The sequence below is a fragment of the Lissotriton helveticus genome, chromosome 5_1 (assembly GCF_964261635.1).
Source record: "Lissotriton helveticus chromosome 5_1, aLisHel1.1, whole genome shotgun sequence".
Classification (NCBI taxonomy): Eukaryota; Metazoa; Chordata; class Amphibia; order Caudata; family Salamandridae; genus Lissotriton; species Lissotriton helveticus.
The window spans coordinates 79036313-79057337 of NC_136065.1; the positions used below are offsets into that span (position 1 = coordinate 79036313).

The following is a 21025-nucleotide window of genomic DNA, read 5'->3' on the forward strand; positions in this document are numbered from 1 at the left end:
GCTTTTCCCCGATTAGGGCAGATTTGTAGAGATGCTTGTAGTAAGACAAGAAAGTGTTGCAAATGTCAGGCGTGGTGAAGCGAGGTGTGCCATCTGCAGCCACAATCTGTGTGATGTACGCCGCCTGCCGGGGGGGGGCGCAGCAATTGCGCCAATAACCATCCCGGTCTGTCCCCCTCGCCATATTGGCGGGCCGAATGGTACTTGCCTAAGTATTTTAGTTCCCTGTCCGCCGTGTCTCTGAACTCTAACAGGAGCTCGATGCGTTTGGCTTCGTTGGCAGGGGAGGGGTCAGTCAGGATCCGAGATTCAATGGCTGATAGGTCAGTCTCAAGGCAGGACAGGGTGGACCGTATCTCACGCAGCGCCCCTACATGCTTGGTTATGCAGACCCCCCCTGATTGTCGCCTTGAATCCCTCCCATAGTGTGGCCCACGCAGTCACGGAGCCAGTGTTGAGGTCAAAATAGTCCTCAATCGCCGAGCGGATCTCCTCCGTGAAAACCGGGTCCGCCAGTGCACGCCCAGGGAATCTCCACTGCCTCTCATACCCACCCAACCTTGGGATCGCAAGTGCCAGAACCACCGGAGAGTGGTCAGATACGGTACGTGGTAGCGTGCGCAAATCAGTAACCCAACCCGCCAAGCCAGGGGACAATAGCCAGTAGTTAATCCTGGTGCTCGTGTTGTGGTAGCCAGAGTGGTGTGTGAAGGACGGGGAGGTAGAGTGCCGGGTAGCCTCAATGTCCTGCAGTGCAAAGTGGGAACATAGATCCGCCATCGCCGCGCGGGATAGTGGTTTGCGGTCAGGGGAGGGGGATGTGCTGTCCCTGCCGGGGTTCATCAACAAGTTAAAGTCGCCCCCCAACGCCAGAAGGTCAATATCTGCGCGTACTAGAGACATGTGCAGGTTCGCAAGGCAGACCGGGGAGTCGACATTAGGGCCATAAACCCCTACAATGGAAACCTTGTACCCAAACAGCAGCCCGTGTAGAATCACATAGCGTCCCTCCCCGTCCACCTCGCTACCAGTCAGGACAAAGGGTAAGCGTTTGTGAATCAAGACCGCCACCCCTCGAGCATATCTACTGAAGCTAGAGAACACTCTGTTTGCGCCCCAGCTCCGTGCAAAGGAGGGTGTGTCTGAATGGACCATGTGTGTTTCCTGCAGTATTAGAATATCAACATTATGTCTTGCTGCATACTGTAAAACCTGTTTCCGTTTCCGGGTGGAGTTCAAGCCCCAGACATTCCAGGTCATCAGCTTCAGAATAGAAGGGCCAGTCTGCAATCCTACTCGGGCCATAGAGTCAATTCGAAAATCGTGGGCAATAAGCGCCCCGTGAACAAACCAGTGCCATATGTCTCGCGATCAATATAAAGGAGAAGAAAACAACACAAAAAATACAAACAACCCCGCCCCCCCCACCACCCAGCCTCCCAACACCCCATGAGAGGCAGAACCCCCCCATTCGCAAATCTGAAAGGCAAAACAGCAAGTGCAATGTGGGAAAAACTTGCAAAAAAGGTAACTCTACACATGCTAGAAACCCCCAGAAGATGCAACGAAAGATATCAGCCCGTGCTGGGGGGGGGGGGGAGGCAACGCTAACCCCCGGGCGGGCAATCCAACGGAACATCGAGAATGTCATAAGCGGATAGGTATGTAGGAACTTTAGCCACTCCCGCTATAAAGAAAGGAACCAAGACTAAGGCGGAGTGAGCAGTCAGCCCTGTCCAGCGTCCGTGAACAGGTCAGCGCTGACCTGCGTGTCTGACTGCGGGGGAGAAGTGGGCCTAGAGCCGGGGTTCGATCCAGGCCGAGACTTATAAGTGTGACAGAAGTCCTAAACCTCAGCTGGAGAGTCAAAAATGCGATACCGGCCATTGATGTCCACTTTCAGTCGGGCTGGGTAAAGCATATTGTATTTTAGGCCCAGGTTTCTGAGAGCCGCCTTGACGCTGGTGTATTTTCTCCGGGCCTCCTGCACCATGACCGTGTAGTCCGGGAAGAAGGACAGCTTGCTCCCCTGCCATCGCACCTCGCCCATTTCTCGCGCCGCCCGAAGCGCGGCATCACGGTCTCTAAAGTTCATAATCCTTGCGATGATGGGCCGGGGCAACTGTCCCGTGCGCGGATTAGGCCCCAACGACCTATGTGCCCTCTCCACAACAAAACCAGCCGTAAATGTGTCTTTACCAAACAATTCGATGAGGAGATTTTCCACAAAGGTGTCAAATCGGCCAGTGGCAGTTGTCTCCGCCACGCCCAGGATTCTGATGTTATTGCGTCTGCCTCGCGCTTCTAAATCCTCGTTTTTAATGGCAACTTCCTTTAGAATTTTCTCCACCCTCTCGAGCCTCTTTCGGGTTTTGGAGGAGTCGCCATCAAGGTCGGATATTCTAGACTCCGCCAAGTCCAGACGCCTATCGTGGGCTTGTACGGTTGAATTGATGGCGGACAGCTTCTGCTCCAAGCTGTCGAACCTAGTATCCAGGGCTTTGAAGCCAGCCCGCATCTCCCCCATTATAGTGGCCATCATGGACGCCGCATCACCAGCAGGCTGTGTCGCCAGGCCTCCAGCAGAAGCACCCGGAGGGGGATCAGCGGCAGGGAGAGCCTTGTCGAAATTGAGAGTCTTTTGGGCCGGATCCTTCTTCCCCATCGTGGGGGATGTGTGGCGTGGTCGCAGTCTCTGCGACAGTGGAGGTGAGCGGGGATCAATGGCAGAAGCAGGCCGGCCCCCAGTGACCGGCCGCGTGGACAGGACAGCAGGCGAAGGTCCAAGCCACAGTCAAGGTAGCAGGGATGCAGGTGGCCGAGGAGCTCAAAATGGCGCCGCGAGGAGCAGTAGCAGGCCTCCCATCCGAGGCGTCAGCAGCAGCAGCTTTGCGGCGGCGACGGAGGGTGGCGCGGTGTTCAGGCGCACGGCGGGGCTGCCGCGTGTCATCAGGGAGCGCCCCCGGTCCGACCAGCAAGTCCGCACCCCCCTCCCCCCCGACCCCTGAACGCGCCCGCCGCACTCCCCCCCAACCCGGCCCGGGACCCAAATCCAGCCCCCGGCTCTACCCCCGGAGCAGGCCAAAAATAGCAGCCACACCCGTGAGCCCGGAACCAGGGGCAAGACGGGCCGAGCGGCCAGGGGGAAGCAGCGCGCGAAAGCGCCAGAGGCAGGGGATTAAAGGAGTGGCGGCGCGGCCGCAGTCCGCCGAGGCGCACTCACCCGGCTCTCCAGTGTTGCGGGGAAAATGGCGCCAGGCTCCGGCGGTCTCAGATCCCCTCCGTCGCGGCCACTGCAGTTAGCCGTCCCCGCGGCTCAGGAACGTCTCCAAGGCTGCCCCGGACCATCAGGCGGCTGGACGGTGCAGTTAGGAATGGCAGGGATGCGGACTACATTCCTTATTGTCCGAATTGGGCGCCCGCCCGGAGGAGCTTCACGGCAGAGCGGCCATTACGGTTGCCGCCGTGGCCACGCCCCCCGTTAATCTGATATTGTTAATATTCATACTGAAGTAAACCAAAATTACAACCCCAGAATTCATAAGGATCTTAAATGAATGTCTAGGGCTCGGAGGACCATTTCTCAGTGACGTCAGCTGCAGTCATTGGTAACAGCAAGAAGGTTTATATAAATGCTACAGTACAGTGCAATCATTAGAAAGTAGGAGAAACCCCTGCCAGGAGTCTAACCTGTGACCTCTAGATCATGGGTCCGCAGATGTGCCTCGACCTACTGAGCTACCTTATAAAAGGATGTCATGACACTAACGCTGAAAGAGAACATACTCAGCCCATGTCTTACTCAAGAGACAAGAATTACATCCAATCTCCATGAAGCAAAGACTCGGATATTAAGAAGCAGAAACCCCTAAAAGGATGAATAGGTGATGGGTATTACACATCATTCCTGCCGTCCAGGAAACATTTAAAACTCATAGCAAAATCATTTTGCTTTGCTTGACCTGGTGTCAAAATCTCACTCTAAGTGACCCCTCCAACCTCTGACATTTTGTATCAACAGCACTTTGCATTTTGGGACTTGTAGTTTGATGCTTTCTATTAAGTACCTTGTTATCTCAGTCCCAGCATGCACTGGCGTCGGCTTGAGAGGCAGATTTGCTTCTCAGTGTCCCACATCTAGCTGACATTCTTTAAGTTTCATGACAAAAATAGATTCTCCTTTTAATACAGGATGGCCTGTAAATAACACAATAACGTCTGGAAAAAATGTTGCAGACAAGTTAATTCTACTGAATATGTTTGCGCGACCTGGAATGTTTGTGGAGTCATGAAAGCCCCGCAGGACGCTATTGTGTTGTATTTGTGCTGCTGGAATATAACATTATTGCACATTGTTCAGAGAATCTGCATATGTTTGCACAATACACATTTCATAAATTACAATAGTGGCTTGTGCAGCAGGGGAGAGGTTTCACAAGAAAACAACTTATACATGATGGTCTGTAATTGTGATGGAATCTTTGCAGTTTAGGAACTGCAATATTTAAAAATAGTTATGTATTGCGATATATCTTCACTGGCCTCATCATACTCACGTTACAAAAACACTGTCCTCAGAAAGAAGTTTTAAACCCTTGCAAAGAAATATCAGCTTAATTCACAGGTGATGGATCACAAAAGTATTAACATTTGAGGTAAAAAGGAGAGACAAATAGATACCCATTTAGTAGGTAATTTGTCCAAAGGGAAACTAGAACACCTGGATTAATTGCGGCTTCACAGCGTAACCAAATTTTGTGATCCTAGAAAAATATTTGATTTCACCGATGGCCCATTTTCTTCCTTATCCCATATGAAAGCACCTTCAAAACCGTGAGTTTAGAATACCAGCGCTACAAAAAACGATTGCGTTTGAATTAATGGATCTAAAAGATTCTGGGCAGGGCCGGCTTTAGAGTTAGAGGCGCCAGGTGTGACAATATTTCTTTGTGCCCCTCCGCCCACGACACCATTATTAAATATTTCTACCCTCCCACCTTCCAACAGTGGCACCCATCTCTGTACAGTCCCTCTCTCATACGCATGTGTTTTGTTTTATAGCGCTTCTTATGCCAACTCGTGGGTGTCAGAGCACTTTACAACAAACACATTAACAGAGGCAATGAATCTTATATGTGTAAATCAGTCTATAGGAAATGTTGCACAAACGAATGAGGATTACCGTTCTGTGATCTGCATGTGCACGTTCTTTGCAGCCGGCATATTAACCCTCTGCGCTACTTAAGGATGAGTTGAAACTGTGACAAGACAAAACTTCGATCTCTCTCCAGCAGAAACATTAATCACCTGTGTTATCTTGAGATTTTTATTGTTGCCTGAAACCTGCTGGTCACACAGGGAAGCAGCAGGTGCTTTTAAAAGCCAAAGTTATTTCTGCACACAACACCGCTCCCAGGTTAGCACAGGTGCGGCTGCACCGGTTGCACTGTCCTAAATCCGCCCTGAATCTGGATCACGTGACAACTGTCTTGCGCCTGAGGTCATTAATAATATCCCTGTTGTTGGGTGGGGCAGGAATAGTTTCTAAGGTCATGTTTAAAAACAATCACTTTCAATAAGTACTTCTCAGCGCAGCGCTATAATGTGCATATTAATGTCAAAGCTCCACGTGTGAAAGAAATACACATTTCTGAATTTTACAGAGACTTTATCATATGTTACATGACGTCTGGTGCATGATTCACAAAAGCAAACATTTCTGCCCTTGTCTTAAAAAGTACAAGGAAAAGAGATATGAAGCAGTCAGTTTCACATGAGGCTTCTGGGTCTCTTGGCAACATGTGGGAGGGTCCTTGTGAAGAAGATTCTTTGGAATGTTGGTGTTTGAACTGTAGATGACAGTTGGGGGGTGTCACTCTCACACCAGCCTCAGCTCCGCTCCATTGAGCCGGAAGTACGGGAAGAGCCTCTGTGTGAAGGGGGCCTGCGGGAAGGAGTAGAGAAGCTCCATGGAGTCAGCATTGTACAGGGACAGCCGCCCCCCCTCGTAGTCCAGATACACCCCCAGCTTCAGGGGTTTCTCACGCGGGAACAGAGGGGTCTGAGGGGAGCTGAGAGCCGTGTACTGACCCTTCGACCCCCGCACAGCCCAGACTCCCCCCTCAGGTGACCATGTGAAGACTCCCTTCCTGTTCACAGACTCTGCTGCGACCCCCACATGCCACGCTCCCCCCTCCTGCAGCAGCTGCACCTCCCAGTAATGTCTGCCGGAGGTGAACCCCTCGCTCCCCAGCACACAGTAGTAGGAGGTGAATCTCTTGGGGGTGTCCGTCAGGGGCTGTGCTGTGCCCGTGTCTCTCACTCGTCTCCCCCTCTTAGACAGGAGGAGCTCAGGATGAGCCGTGTCAGGATCCAGAGTCACCATCACTGCAGAGAAGAGATTCACAATTAGAGATTTAATGACACAAATGAAGGCTGTAATTACTGCTTCTGATTTACATATGATTAATTTACACCACATCTGAAAGGAGCACGCAGCGCTAGAGAGCGCGGCACTAGACTGCTCACTACACTAAAGTGTAGGGGGGGGGGGGGCGGTGCTGCTCGAAGAGCCAGGTCTTGAGGAGTCTTCTGAAGGCGAGTAGGTCTTGGGTCTGCCATATGTGGGTAGGGAGGGTGTTCCAGGTCTTGGTGGCGAGGTAGGAGAAGAATCTGCCACCAGAGATCGTTTGTTAGATGTGGGGGATAGCGGCGAGGGCGAGGCTGGTGGAGCTGAGCTGGCGGGTGGGGGTGTAGAAGCGGAGTCTGCTGTTAAGGTAGGCTGGTCCGGCGTTGTGGAGTGCTTTGTGTGCGTGATCGCAAATGGCAGTGATGATATACTCAAGCTTTAAGTCCCTCGCATGTGAATAACAAAGAAGCTCCCATTAGGAGAATATACCATGCGCTATCGAGAAACGGAAAAGGGCCTTGTGTGACATCGTGTCACTGCTGTTATATTATTTATATGAAATACCGATAGAGATATCAAAATAAAAAAGAATGCTGTTTGAGCATTTAAATTCACGATGGGTAAACCCGCATTACATGCCGTGCTGCCACTGAATTAGTAAATATCTTCAGGGATCCATCCCAAACTGAATGTGTTTTAGCATCGACCCCAAAGGGTTTCATTTTTGCATAAATATTATGAGCATTAATGATCTAATAAAAACAAAGCTGCTCTTGTTATGTAGCTGTATATTCATTCATTCATCTTTCAGGGAACATTCAATACAAGCATTGGAAATGCAATAGGTCTCGTGTTTGTTTGAGTTAGAGCTATTGGCATTGTAAATGGCAATGTGCTTCACCTGTGTAAAACACTTTTTATGTGTGTGTATGCATGTGTTGTGTAGTGGAATTATGTGGGTTGGATTGTAATTTTTAGTTGCGGAATTGTGTCGAGTGGATTTGTGTAGTGGAATTATGTGGCATGGCGTGCAGTGGAATTATGCGGATAGTAATTATGTGGTATTGAGTGTACTGGAACTATGTGGAGTGAGATAGTGTGTTATGAGTGTAATTATGTGGAATGGTATTTTGTGTTGAATGATGGGATATTTACTTTTATTTTAATATCTTTTCTTTCAAACACAAATACAGTGATGAACAGTAAAAACTGTACCTCAACAGAAAATGTTCCCTTCAGTGTTTTTAAACATGGGGCAGTAGTGTGAAAACACGATCTGTAGCAAGTCTTAGGCTGACTAGAAAATGCCCTGTTTATTCCCTTATTCAAGATCAGTGTTTAAGGCAGCATGGAAAACAATCAAAACAATGTATTGCTGCAGTCAACAATAAAACCTGAGCAAAAAAGCCTGTTTTGCACTCGTCAATAAAAGTCACTCATAACCAATTTCTTGACTGATTAAAGATAATGCTTGATGTCTTTGAAACTCTAGCAATACACATAATCAGACATTAACATTGGCGAGAAGGTTGCACTACCACAACATGTAGATGTCCCTGCAATGGTCACTCAATTAAACAGCAATATTCCCACTGTCAGCAAACATGATTTTAGTGATAGCATCAAAAATGTTAATAGTGATGTAATATCACCATTAAGATCATCTGTGACCTTGTGCGAGGCCTTGAGCAGTGCTCTGGGCCTAGGGTCACCGCTCAGTAGATCTCTCTTTCAAGTGACCAACTCCACGCATTTTCTTGTGCAAGAGATCCGGGTAACAAGTCTCCTGATGGGTGCTGTACATGATTCGGAAGGTGTCTCACTGATGTGTGGTAGGGATACACTCAAAACGACGACCAGCCCCATGAATCGGCCAAGACAACGACTAGTAGCAGCTGATCAAACCATGTAGAGACGATTACCAGCTTTTCCTGTGTAAATCCATGTCGTTTACATGGCTAGCCTAACTAGTACCACATGTACGTGTGAGTAGATCTTAATTCAATGATGGAAGGAGCACACCACCGTTGGGAGGAGTCCTGTATTTATTTAGACCCTACAGTTATCAGCAGGGTTTACTAGTAGTCAGAACTGATATCCTTCCTCTCCTTTTCCTACCGGTTTCCTCTACTGCTCTCCTATCTCTCATTCTCCCTCCCTCCAGAAACCAATGGAAAGCTAAGTGTATGCATCTTGTGTGAAATCACCTATACTTCGATGGAGCAGGAAGGCTGGAGTACACCTTCGTTTGACTAAGCCACTTCCTGAAGAATGAAGAATTGTGGACATTGGCATGATCAGAGTTGCACACCCACACAGAGATGGGTTGCATGTCAAGTCAAGAAATACTTTATTCGGTTCGAATTTTCAAAACCATAAAAGTACAAGACACACATAAGCAATGGTCCAAAAAACACAATGAATCATTAAAAAAGATTACAATTGTCAGTCACAATAAAAAACATTACAAACTTTTAAAAAACTGGATTCAATTTTTACAGTAAGCATGATTGTTGTTGATTGGTATTCTACACCCAATTAATCTTTTTGCCCAATCTAACTGCGATAGTCAAAAATTTGGCCACATTATAGGTTTGCCAGATATCAGTTAGCATCTGAAGGTATAGTAAAGCTGGTTTGACCTGCCTAAACCCTCTCCCTTTTAGCAAGGGGATAATGAATTTTTCCCTAATAGATTTAAAATGGGAACAAAAGAACAGGTAGTGGGCGGTGTCCATAATTGAATGACCATCACAAGTACATAGGCTCAGTTCCGAGTCCCTGGTCCAACCAGGTCGACCAGGGTTGCATGTCAATTTCCTGCATTATGTACTGCATGAACAAAGGAACCAAGTTCCTTGAAAGAGTACTCTGTGTTTTTTTTTGTCCTTTCACCATTTTCGTGTTCTCAATTATCACAGCTGGAGACTGCCACATCACTGTTTCCCTGGACATGATGCTGAAGTAGCATGGAGGACCATGAGCCGTGCCACTATTCAATATGCCTTGGAGTCAGTAGTAGTCATATACGTCCCCTAATGTGATGTCATTAAGGTCAAAGGATGTGTGATGTCACTTCCGGTACACCTGCCATTTTGGTGTATTGATGTCTATGATTCTGCCCATAGCCGAATCTGTGAACAGCAACAGGTCAGTAAGAGCTTGCATAACTTGCAAAAGGTGCCAATGCCTGGTAGTCAAATCGTTGCAATCAAAGCTATTGATCAACATAAGGGACTGCCGGGATTCGAACCAGTATCCCTTCTGAACAAGTCTTTCATTATGATCCCAAAACCAACATTCGCAGGCACTCAGGGGTGACGTGTGCGGTCAAATGAATCAGTCTATCTTGGCAACTAATAAAGCTGTGGAAAATGCTGCAAAGTGACTTCTGCACTTAAGGGAGTACCACGTCATTTGTCCATTCAGAACAACCATCTTGTCAAGAAGCTCCCGACTTTGATGCTAAAGTGTCCCAGAAACGGAGACAATAAACAAGCAGCTGTGCATCACCTAGAGTGACTCTTTGTCTTGAACTCGGTCTGGTACATGGATGTAATAACGGTTTAATTCCTTGCGCCGTGACACAAGCAAAAAGAAAATAACATATATAAATATTGCCTGATGTCCACAGCACTACCGCTGCATATGCCAATCAGTCACAATTAGAGAATCCTAATCAAGTTAATGGACATCTCGTATCTTGGTCGGGGTGTCTGCGGGGTATGTGGAACGCGTATATTGTATTCAACTTGAAAATGCCTCCCTGACCAAGCCCACACAAGGAACGGGGGCGACAATAATGGAGCCAGCAACGGGAGGGGCTGCTTAGCAGATCCGCTACGGCCACAGGAGAGGGCAAGGTACGCTAATGGCAGAAGGGATGAACAACATAAGAGGAGCTACGGGCAGTCTCATGGCGGAGCAAAAAGCGGGGCGGTAATTAGACGAAGGGACACGTAGCACAAGAGGAGGGAGAAAAGTTGCAGAGCGGCATGCACAAAAAGTGGGCGGGCGCACAGTGGTGGTTGTGAAAAGTGACTTTACGATAAACAGTTGCGCTTGTGAAAAGTGCTCGTAAATAAATTCCAAAATAGTCCTGAACTCGGCCAAAGTAGTACAACGCCATTGTATACTTGGTCAAGGTGCTGAGGGACAGCACCGCTACTCTTCGGATGCTCACACACAACACAAACAAGGGTGCAAATGTTTCACCTGGGAGTGCAGGCGGTGTACTCGGTTGCCCAGCAACACGCCGTCAGAGGCTGGAGGTGATCCGGTATGCCGCCTCATGTTTCCATGCCGCTCTCCGCTTGCTCACGCTGCCTTGTGGCAAATCTATATACACACTTCTCTCTGCTTATAGAGAGAACAACTAACAGAACAAGCCCGGGAGTGGTGCATGCATGCGTGCTCGCGAGGTCTTCACTTTTCAAGCACTGCACTTGTGCTTGGGGCACGCCGCTGCTCGATCCCGCAAGGTGGATGACGCCACAAGCACGAGTGCAGCGCTTGAAAAGTGAAGACCGATGGCTAAAGGCCCTCCTAGAGCAGAGCATGCGCGCCGCCTAGGCGAGACCTAAAAAATAACTGCTAACAGAACTAAGCGGTTAACATTCTGGGAGAGGAGCTGGACCGAATTCAGATGGCAGATACTCACAGTGATCAAAACGGACCGCAGTCGAATAAATAGTGCCATGATAAGCAAACCCTTATTACAATTAGATCCAACCTTACTACTGGAAGTTTCCCCACTACTGGAAAATAAGAGTCTTAAAGCATCAAAGTTAGAGCAGAAGCAAGAACTAGGAGGAAAGAAAAGGCTCACAAGAGGTGAAGCTGCTTCTCAAAAATAAACCAGGCTTCGACAGCTGTCCTTCAGGTAGAAAAGGATGAGAAATCTTGGGGCGAATGTTCTGCAACTGGGGTGCATCTCAGAGGTGCTAGAAGGGGATCTGTACTAGTCAGTACACTCTATTAGAAGTCACAGAGTGACAAAGCTACTTCAAATACTTCAAAGGTATACAGTAGCAATCAGTACACCGCAATGGATGCTGCAGGGAAGGAAAGCTACTAGAGGTATACAGTACTAGTCAGTACACTGCGTTAGATGGTACAGAGTAAGAACGTTATTAGAAGGTATACAGTACTAGTCAGTACACTGCATTACGTGGTACAGAGTGAGAGAGTTATTAGAAGGTATACAGTGCTAGTCACTACACTGGGTTACATGGTACAGCGTGAGAGAGTTATTAGAAATTATACAGTACTAGTCAGTACACTGCATTACATGGTACAGAGTTATTAGAAGGTATACAGTACTAGTCAGTACACTGCATTAGATGGTACAGAGCTACAGAGCTACTCCAAGCTATAATGTAATAGCCAGTACAGTGCATTAGATTGTACAGAAAACAGAATTGATCCAAGACATACTGTACTAGTTAGTAATCTATATTAGATTATACAGAGCAAGAGAGCTACTCGAAGGAATACAGTACTAGTCAGTACACTGCATTTGATGGTACAGAATGACAGATCTACTCCAAGGTATACAGTTCCAGTCATATACTACACTGCATTGTAGATGGATGCACTACATCAGAGTAAATATATGCGCTAGGTTAGTGTAGGTGCATGCGCTAGGCCAGCGTGGGTGCATGTGCTAGGTCAGTGTAGGTTCATACACCACGCCACTATAGGTGCATATGTTAGATTAGAAGTATGCGCTAGGTCAGTGTAGGTGCATGGGGTAGCTCAGGGTAAGTGCACAAACTACAACAGTGTAGGTACATAAGCTAGGTCAGTGTAGGTGCATGTGCTAGGTCAGTGTAGGTGCATGCCCAAGGCAAGTGTAGGTGCATGCCCTAGGTTAGTGTAGGTGCATACGCTAGGTAAGTGTAGATGCATGTGCTAGGTCAGTGTAGATGCATGTGCTAGGCCAGTGTAGGTGCATGCCATAGGTCAGTGTAGGTGCATGCCCTAGGTCAGTATGTGCTGGGTCATTGCAGAAGCATGTGGTAGGTCACTGTTGGAGCTAGAACTCTGGAGCACAGAATGTGTTATGCAGTAAATACCAAATTCTGAGGTGCAATTCTATGCCATCCCATATTATACTATGATCCTGCCCCATAGAACATCACACCATCCCATCATAACGTTCCATACCATACCGCCATAACATACCATTCCATAAAACTCCAATCCACACCATCCAATCGCATCTAATCCCTTCCTACCCCATACCATACCACCATAACATTCCATGCCATACCTTTCCATAGCACACCACACCATCCCATCATACCATATTACACCATACCAGCCCATAGCACACCACACCATCCCATCCAATCATATTTTTCCATACCACACAAAACCATACCATACCAAATCATTTTCATGAACCATAACATACAGAGCTAATCGTCAATGATATTTACCTTTATAAATCTTCACCACCATCTCTGGGCACTGAATCTTCACATTATTACACCTGTAATAAATAACACACACATCATCTTTGTATTAAAGAGCAATGACAGCTACAGGAACAAAGGATGAACATCACATAAGACCTGTATTTGAAATAAGATTCAGTATTAAGAGCAGCGCCTGCGGACTAGAGCTCAGTGTGAGTTACTGTTCATACACAACAGTGAAAGCTTTAATGATCTCCAAAAGCACCTTTAACATCTTAGGGCAGGATGTGGGTGTTCTATGGCAGATAGCTCAGTGAGACGAGTGTGCTTCATGTGAGTCCACAGAGTGCTTCATATTGGGTTGTCTATGAGCGGTGGTCAGCTCAGTGAGCAGGGGGCTGACTAACAGGTTACATCTGCTTCTGGTGGAGTCTTGTGTATATAAAGTACGCACAGCCGGAGATTGGCCCCAATAATGCACATGGCTGGAGGGGTTACACGTGCTCCGAAAACACCATAAATTCAGATGCCTCATTAGTTAGGAATATATAGCCAATCAGGTAATGAACAAGTGGTCCGTGACTGCTTTAGAGAAGAGTAATTTATGATTTATCATGTGTGTGTTGCTTAATTAAGTCAAACACCGGTAAGACATACCAACAATGAACACAACAACATACCCTGCAATCTAAGATAGCATTTTTCAAAACGTACAGTCAATGTAAAACACGAAAGCGTCAAAGAATTGTTTAAGTCCAGTATATTTAATTTTATAGACTTGAACCAGATCAAAAGTTAATTTAGACTAAAGGTTGCTCAAGGGATGGGAGAAGAATGGGGGTGCTCGTGATGGGTAGGAAAAGGTGAATAGTCACTAATATTCAGGATTTATACATTTCTAATGCGAGGCAATGGACTGGTAAAGAGACCAGTACAGAAAGGCCTGTCCCAAACAAATTATTTATAAAAATGTTTACAGTTTTTTAAAAATGCATAAATGCAACATCAAGCGAAGGGGATGGGATGAGATACAGGCCGTGGATGGGTGGGGTGCGTCGACGTTTCGACTCGACTTGTGCATAGAGGGTTACTTATACCTCCACTGCGAGACTTCTTTAGGACGAAAGAGGGGGCAACCTAGGGGTGAAAGATCAACTGTGCGTTAATTGGCGCCTATTACCCAATCCGGGAGAGAACTGAGTGACGGTATAGTACTGACCTAATCCTGGTGCCACACAGGCATCTCAGGTAAACCACTGGAGGTTGAGTAGTTAATGGCTCTGTCAGGGCTTTCTGTGGAAAAACCAATACTAAAATTAGTATGCATACAATTATGCAATGTGGCACAGGGTATGAGGTTACTCTGATTCTGCACTCACCCATTAGTAGTGAGCTGAAATCCACTCATGGGGGCCCACCTTGTTAAGTCCTCACCTGTATTTTAAACTGTCAATTAATTAGAACATGGTCATCAGACATTTGAATTAATCTGTCAAGAACTGCACCAGGATTAGGCCAGGACTATACCGTCACTCAATTCTCTCCCGGATTGGGTAATAGGCGCCAATTAACCGACAGTTGATCTTTCACCCCTAGGTTGCCCCCAGCCCCCCTTTCGTCCTGAAGAAGACTCACAGCGGAGGTATAAGTCACCCTCTACGCACAAGCCGAGTCGAAACGTCGACGCACCACACCCATCAACCGCCTGTATCTCATCCCATCCCCCCTTCGCTTGATGTTGCATTTGTGCATTTGCAAAAAACCTGTAAAAAATCTTATAAATAATCTGTTTGGGACAGGCCTTTCTGTACTGGTCTCTTTACCAGTCCATTGCCTAAGCATTAAAAATGTATAAACTCTGAATATTAGTGACTATTCACTTTTCCCGACCCATCACTAGCACACCCATTCGTCTCCCGTCCCTTGAGCAATCTTTGTACCTTCCTTTTGTATAAATTTCCTTTTGTTCCGTTTCAAGTATATGAAATTAAATATACTAGACTTAAACAATTCTTTGGCGCTTTTGTGTTTTACATTGACTGTACGTTTTGAAAAATGCTATCTTAGATAGCAGGGTATGTTGTTGTGTTCATTGTTGGTATGTCTTACCAGTGTTTGGCTTAATTAAGCAACACACACATGATAAATTATAAATTACTCTTCTCTAAAGCAGTCGTGGACCACTTGTTCATTACCTCATTGTACCAAGATCTTCTGGCAATTATTGTTATCTGGTAATTATTATTGGGTTACCCCATTATTTTGTAATGGGCATATAGCCAATCAGAACACAGCAATCGGGCGCTCCCCATGCCAGACATCGGGACACGTTACCCACTGGCCGCATTGTGTCCATGCAAGGTCGAGGCCCACCTGGATTATCCATTTAAAATCATTTATGGCTCCAGAGGCAGCAACTTATATTCCTCACCATACAAGGATCGCCAGAATAATTTTCCTGCTAATAATGAACTTTCTATAAGACTGCTACAGAGTGATTGAAATTTGACCCTGTGCCTGTAACTCTTCTCCCGGCTGCTATGTTTAATCGAACTAACTGTTCCTGTTTTGCCAAATGCCTCTTGTCTCTTGTTTGACAAAGATCTTTCGTGTTTAAGCTGCACTATTATAGAGATGATCTCCTTCAAAGGTGGGAAAATCTGCCCCTCAGTATCTGTGGGAGGGTGAACATCATTAGGATGCTGGTTCTTCCTAAGGTGATCGTCTTGTTTAACACTAAACCACTTCCTTTCCCCAAAACGCTTTTGCAGAAATTGCAAGGGAGGGTCGGAAGCTGTATATGGGCATCCTGGGGAGCCAGGATCTCATGAAAAAAGCTCTGCATGAGAATGGTTATGCTTTCCAGTTCAAGAATTCCTAGCTCTTGGCTGGAGAGCTAGATAATTCTATTTTGGAAAAGGGGGTGGTGATGGACAGAGTTTCTGAATGATGCAGAATACTCCTACCCAGTCAAGAGATCAGGGTTTTAATCCATCACCGTTTTTTTAGCTCACTGCACCATCCCAGCTCAGAACCTGGCTACATGCAAATTAGTCTGTCCCTGTCCCAGTGCATCATGGGAACAGGGCAAACCAAACTACCAAGCCAATTCTTATACTGGGAAGGAAACAAGCTTCCGGGGACCGGTTTCTGGCATCACAGCCTTCGTCGGCCCGGCTTGCTTGAATCCTGATGGTGCAATGAGCAAGGGACTCACATCGGAGTATACCCTCCCACACTTAGTGTGGATAAAATCGATTTTGGAAAAGGGGGTGGTGATGGACAGAGTTTCTGAATGATGCAGAATACTCCTACCCAGTCAAGAGATCAGGGTTTTAATCCATCACCGTTTTTTAGCTCACTGCACCATCCCAGCTCAGAACCTGGCTACATGCAAATTAGTCTGGCCCTGTCCCAGTGCATCATGGGAACAGGGCAAACCAAACTACCAAGCCAATTCTTATACTGGGAAGGAAACAAGCTTCCGGGGACCGGTTTCTGGCATCACAGCCTTCGTCGGCCCGGCTTGCTTGAATCCTGATGGTGCAATGAGCAAGGGACTCACGTCTGAGTATACCCTCCCACACTTAGTGTGGATAAAATCGATTTTGGAAAAGGGGGTGGTGATGGACAGAGTTTCTGAATGATGCAGAATACTCCTATCCAGTCAAGAGATCAGGGTTTTAATCCATCACCGTTTCTTAGCTCACTGCACCATCCCAGCTCAGAACCTGGGTACATGCAAATTAGTCTGTCCCTGTCCCAGTGCATCATGGGAACAGGGTAAACCAAACTACCAAGCCAATTCTTATACTGGGAAGGAAACAAGCTTCCGGGGACCGGTTTCTGGCATCACAGCCTTCGTCGGCCCGGCTTGCTTGAATCCTGATGGTGCAATGAGCAAGGGACTCACGTCTGAGTATACCCTCCCACACTTAGTGTGAATAAAATCGATTCTGCATCATTCAGAAACTCTGTCCATCACCATGACGCCAAGCTGATGACATGATGTATCCTTACAAAGTATAGTGTCCTGTAATATGACACCTGGCTCCTGACATGGTGTAACCTTACAGAGTGTAGACCCCTGTAATACGATGCATAGATGCTTACATGGTAAAGGCGTACACAGTGTAGGCCCTTGTAATAGGATGCCTGGTTTCTGACAAGTTATAGGCTTACAGATTGTAGACTCCTGTACTACAACGTCTGGACCACAACGTGGTATAGGCGTACGGAGTGTAGGCCCCTGTAATACGATGCCGATTCCTGACATGGCACAGGCTGTAGACTCTTGTAATATGTCGCTTGGCTCCTGACATGGGATAGGTGTACAAAGTGCAGACCAGTAATACAATGCCTTTTAGAGGCTTACAGAGTGTAGACTCCTGTAATAAGATGCCTGGCTACTGAGATGGTATAGCGTTACAGTGATGACTCGTGCAACACGACACCTGGACAATGACATGGTTCAGGCTTACAGAGTGTAGACTCTTTTTTTATCACATCTTTTTATTGAATATGTGACAACAGGAAAATCCAATCAATATCATCAGGCTTTGTAGATTACATAATAGAGACAGGATCCCCCACTTCACACAAGTTGGAACTCAACGTTATCATAAGTCTACATCACTACATACATTTGTGACTACATTCCCGCCCATGGCCATTGCAGAGGACCTCATTTCTGAAGCAGAGCAGAAGTTCATTCCAGTGACCCCAAATCTTTTCCCACTTACTGGGGCAACCGCGAACCCCATAGATCACCTTCTCTGCCACCATCACCAGTCCATATCACGCCTCCAATCCTTGAGCTGTGGTGGTGATTTTGTTCTCCACAATCTTGCTATCTTCCTTTTGGGGACCATGAGGCCTAAAGTGACTCATATTAGCTCCATGCTGCCCCGATCCGTGGCCTCCCACACATTCAGGAGGCAGCACTTCGCCGAGGGAGACGAGCCCCCGCCTCTGACACTATTTATACAGGCCACCACTGAGGTCCAATAAGTCTGTATTGCTGAACAGTGCCAGAGTATATGGTAAGAGGTGCCTTCTCCCCCACACCCCCGCACGCAAGCTGAATCAGTCTCCTTTCCATTTTGACCAATGTATTGCAAAAGACATAAACCCTGTGTGGTATCTTGAGTTGCACCAGACGAAATCGTGATCTGATCGCCATCTCTTTGGGAGAGGCTAGGGCTACCAGTCAGTCCTCATCCTCCATGTCTCCTGAGTCAGTACCCAACGTTGCCGGAGGTGAAGCAATGTGTCTGATGCACGGTTAATAAGTTTATTATATGTTAAGGAGATTGCTTTGCATACCATGTAGTCATCTAATATTCTGTTTTCTAACAGGGATGCTTCAGGGAGGACCTCCCCTTTAGGGACCGCTGCCATTAAAGTTTAGGGTAAAAAAGAACGGTCTAGAGATCCTGAATCTGGATATGAATCCCCAGAGTTATGGAGGAATTTTGCTCAAAGCCCTGGATCTTTTCAGCCTCAAGACGAGAGAGGGTTGTGAGCGTCAGCCCTCACCAGCCAGGCTAGCTTGAATTCAGTGGCAAAGTGAGCAAGGGTATGCCCAGACTTGGGTCCCTTGCTCACTTTGCCACTGAATTCAAGCTAGCATGGCTGATGAAAGGTGTTACCCAGAAACCGGTTCCAGGATGCTTGATTCTGGTTCAGGGAAGACCTGGCTTAGCAATTCGGGCTGGACTGTTCCCACGAGGCACAGAGTCAAGACTGATTTGCATATAGCTGGGTCTGAACTGAGGTTGCGAAGAGAGCTAATAAATGATGATGGATTCAACCCAGATCTATGACTGGGGGTGAGTGTCTGAAACGTTTTGGCGCTCCATCCATCATCTCCTTGTCTTTGCTATGTTCGCACTAAGTTGGCAGGGTATGTCCAGATGTGGGTCCCTTGCTTACTTTGCCACTGAATTCAAGCTAGCCTGGCTGATGAAGGGTGTTACCCAGAAACTGGTTGAAGGATGCTTTTTTTCGGTTCTGGGAAGACCTGGCTTGGCAATCTGGGCTGGACTGTTCCCAGGAGGCACAGGGTCAAGACTGATTTGCATATAGCTGGGTCTGAACTGAGGTGGCGAAGTGAGCTAAAGAATGATGATGGATTCAACCCAGATCTGTGACTGGGGGTGAGTGTCTGAAAAGTTGTGGTGCTCCGTCCATCATCTCCTTGTGTTTGCTTTGTTCGCCCTAAGTTGGCAGAGTATGCCCAGACGTGGGTCCTTTGCTCACTTTACCACTGAATTTAAGCTAGCCTGGCTCATGAAAGTGTTATCCAGAAACCGGTCCCATGATGCTTGTTTCTGGTTCAGGGAAGGCCTGGCTTGGCAATTCAGGCTGGACTGTTCCCATGAGGCACTGGGTCAGACCGATTTACATATAGCTGGGTCTGAACTGAGGCAGCGTAGTGAGCTAAAGAATGATGATGGATTCAACCCAGATCTGTGACTGGGGGTGAGTGTCTGAAAAGTTGTGGTGCTCCGTCTATCATCTCCTTGTGTTTGTACTAAGTTGGTAGGGTATGCCCAGACGTGGGTCCCTAGCTCATTTTGCCGCTGAATTCAAGCTAGCCTGGCTGATGAAGGGTGTTACCCAGAAACCGGTCTCAGGATGCTTGTTTCAGGGAAGACCTGGTTTGGCATTTTGGGCTGGACTGTTCCCATGAGGCACAGGGTCAAGACTGATTTGCATATAGCTGCGTTTGATTGCTCCATTTATCAATGCCATATATACAGCCCAAATGGGGGAGCGGTCAGATTTCCCCCTAGCCAAATGGTGCATCTCTCGGAATCAAGAGATGTGGTGGGCCGAAGTGAGTAGGAGGGAAATACGGGAGAGACGCCCAATGAGCCTCCGAGGGAAATGTAAAATTCTGAGTGATGGGATTGTATGTTTGCCATACATCTTCCAACCCCATTGCTGTAAAGAAGTCCATCAAATGTGTGTGGGGAGTGGTCACGTGGCGTGGGGGTAGACAGTCAAGTGAATCACGCAAGGTCATATTAAAGCCACCCCCTAATAGGAGTTCACCCAAGTCCAGAAGAGTGCTGCAATGCGAGGCCAGATGGTTACACACTGATAGGACACTCATTAGTTCCCCCTCCCATATCCCAGAGAGGGCTGTGTATCTATGTAGGGGATTGCTTCATTGTCAACTGCAATTATTTTTTTAATAGAATGCCTACTGCTCTAGAGCTTGTTGTGAAACCTGCATGTATCACCAACTTGTGACCCTGCCGTCTGGGGCTTTGCAAGTGTTACACATCAGATGCATCTCCTGTAGTAGGACCACCATCAGGTGAATGCCGTTTAACATATTGAACCACTACCCCGCTTGAGTCTGTCTCCCAATCCTTTCACATTCCAGGATAGGATGCAGATATCAGAGACTGCTCGCATCATCATTCCAAGGGCCTAGTGTTGTCGGTAGCCATGCGGGACCGGGCCTGTCCGTATATAGATAAAGTGTAGTCTCTACGTTACAATATGTGTGGAGCACATCGTCAAGAGAAAGAACATTAAATTCCACACAACACATTCCCTTATAAATGTTGAAACCCTCCATCCCGCCTCCCTGCACAGCAAACTCAAAACTGCCTGCCACCAAACTCGGCAGAGTGCCCATCGCCACACCCCAACATGAAACAAGTACAGGAACCGTGGACTACCCAACGAACTGCACCCCGGCCTCTCTCATAACTGGTACCAAAGAGCACAACTAAATCCCACAGTAGTGCAACACATTTAAATAGAATTTTCGTCTTTCATCCCATTGCATCTATATATTTCTGCCATCTTCATAGGTTTCCTGCCTCCCATATCTCAGTAGTCTGTGGTCTGTGCTTCAATCCTGGCCTGTGCCATACACAGTTCCATGTTGCTGTGTGAGATGTCTCATAGTGCGAAAATAGCCCAAAACAGCTCTTTGCGTTCTGTTCATGGATCGTGTTCAGGAGGTTCCCTTGTTTCCTCCTGATGTGTTTACCTGGGTCTGTTATCCTGATGAATCTCCTGGATGGCATCGTCATCCAAGCCAGTTCGTAGCCCCCTGCTTGCTGACAGTACTCCAACCATCCAACCACTCCCAGGCCTCTTCTGGGGATGTGAAAAACCATGGTTTTCCCTCTGCTTCCACTCGTAATTTAGCAGGGAAGAGCAGTGCACA

The 21025-nt window shown here is 47.2% G+C and overlaps 1 protein-coding gene and 1 long non-coding RNA gene across 2 annotated transcripts in view; one reads left to right on the plus strand and one right to left on the minus strand.

Annotated features, from left to right (window-relative positions):
* The window catches only part of LOC144754161 (uncharacterized), a 638643-nt gene that overhangs the window by 464362 nt on the left and 153256 nt on the right, over positions 1–21025 (plus strand). The window lies entirely within an intron of this gene.
* Positions 5648–21025, minus strand: part of LOC144754156 (E3 ubiquitin-protein ligase TRIM39-like) — a 75179-nt gene continuing 59801 nt past the window's right edge. The window contains exons 5-6 of the mRNA XM_078641738.1: positions 12853–12905; positions 5648–6387 (exon numbers count right to left, since the gene is read on the minus strand). Of these exons, the coding sequence (XP_078497864.1) occupies positions 5879–6387; positions 12853–12905 (562 nt within the window). The 3' untranslated portion in view covers positions 5648–5878. The remainder of the gene's footprint in view (positions 6388–12852; positions 12906–21025) is intronic.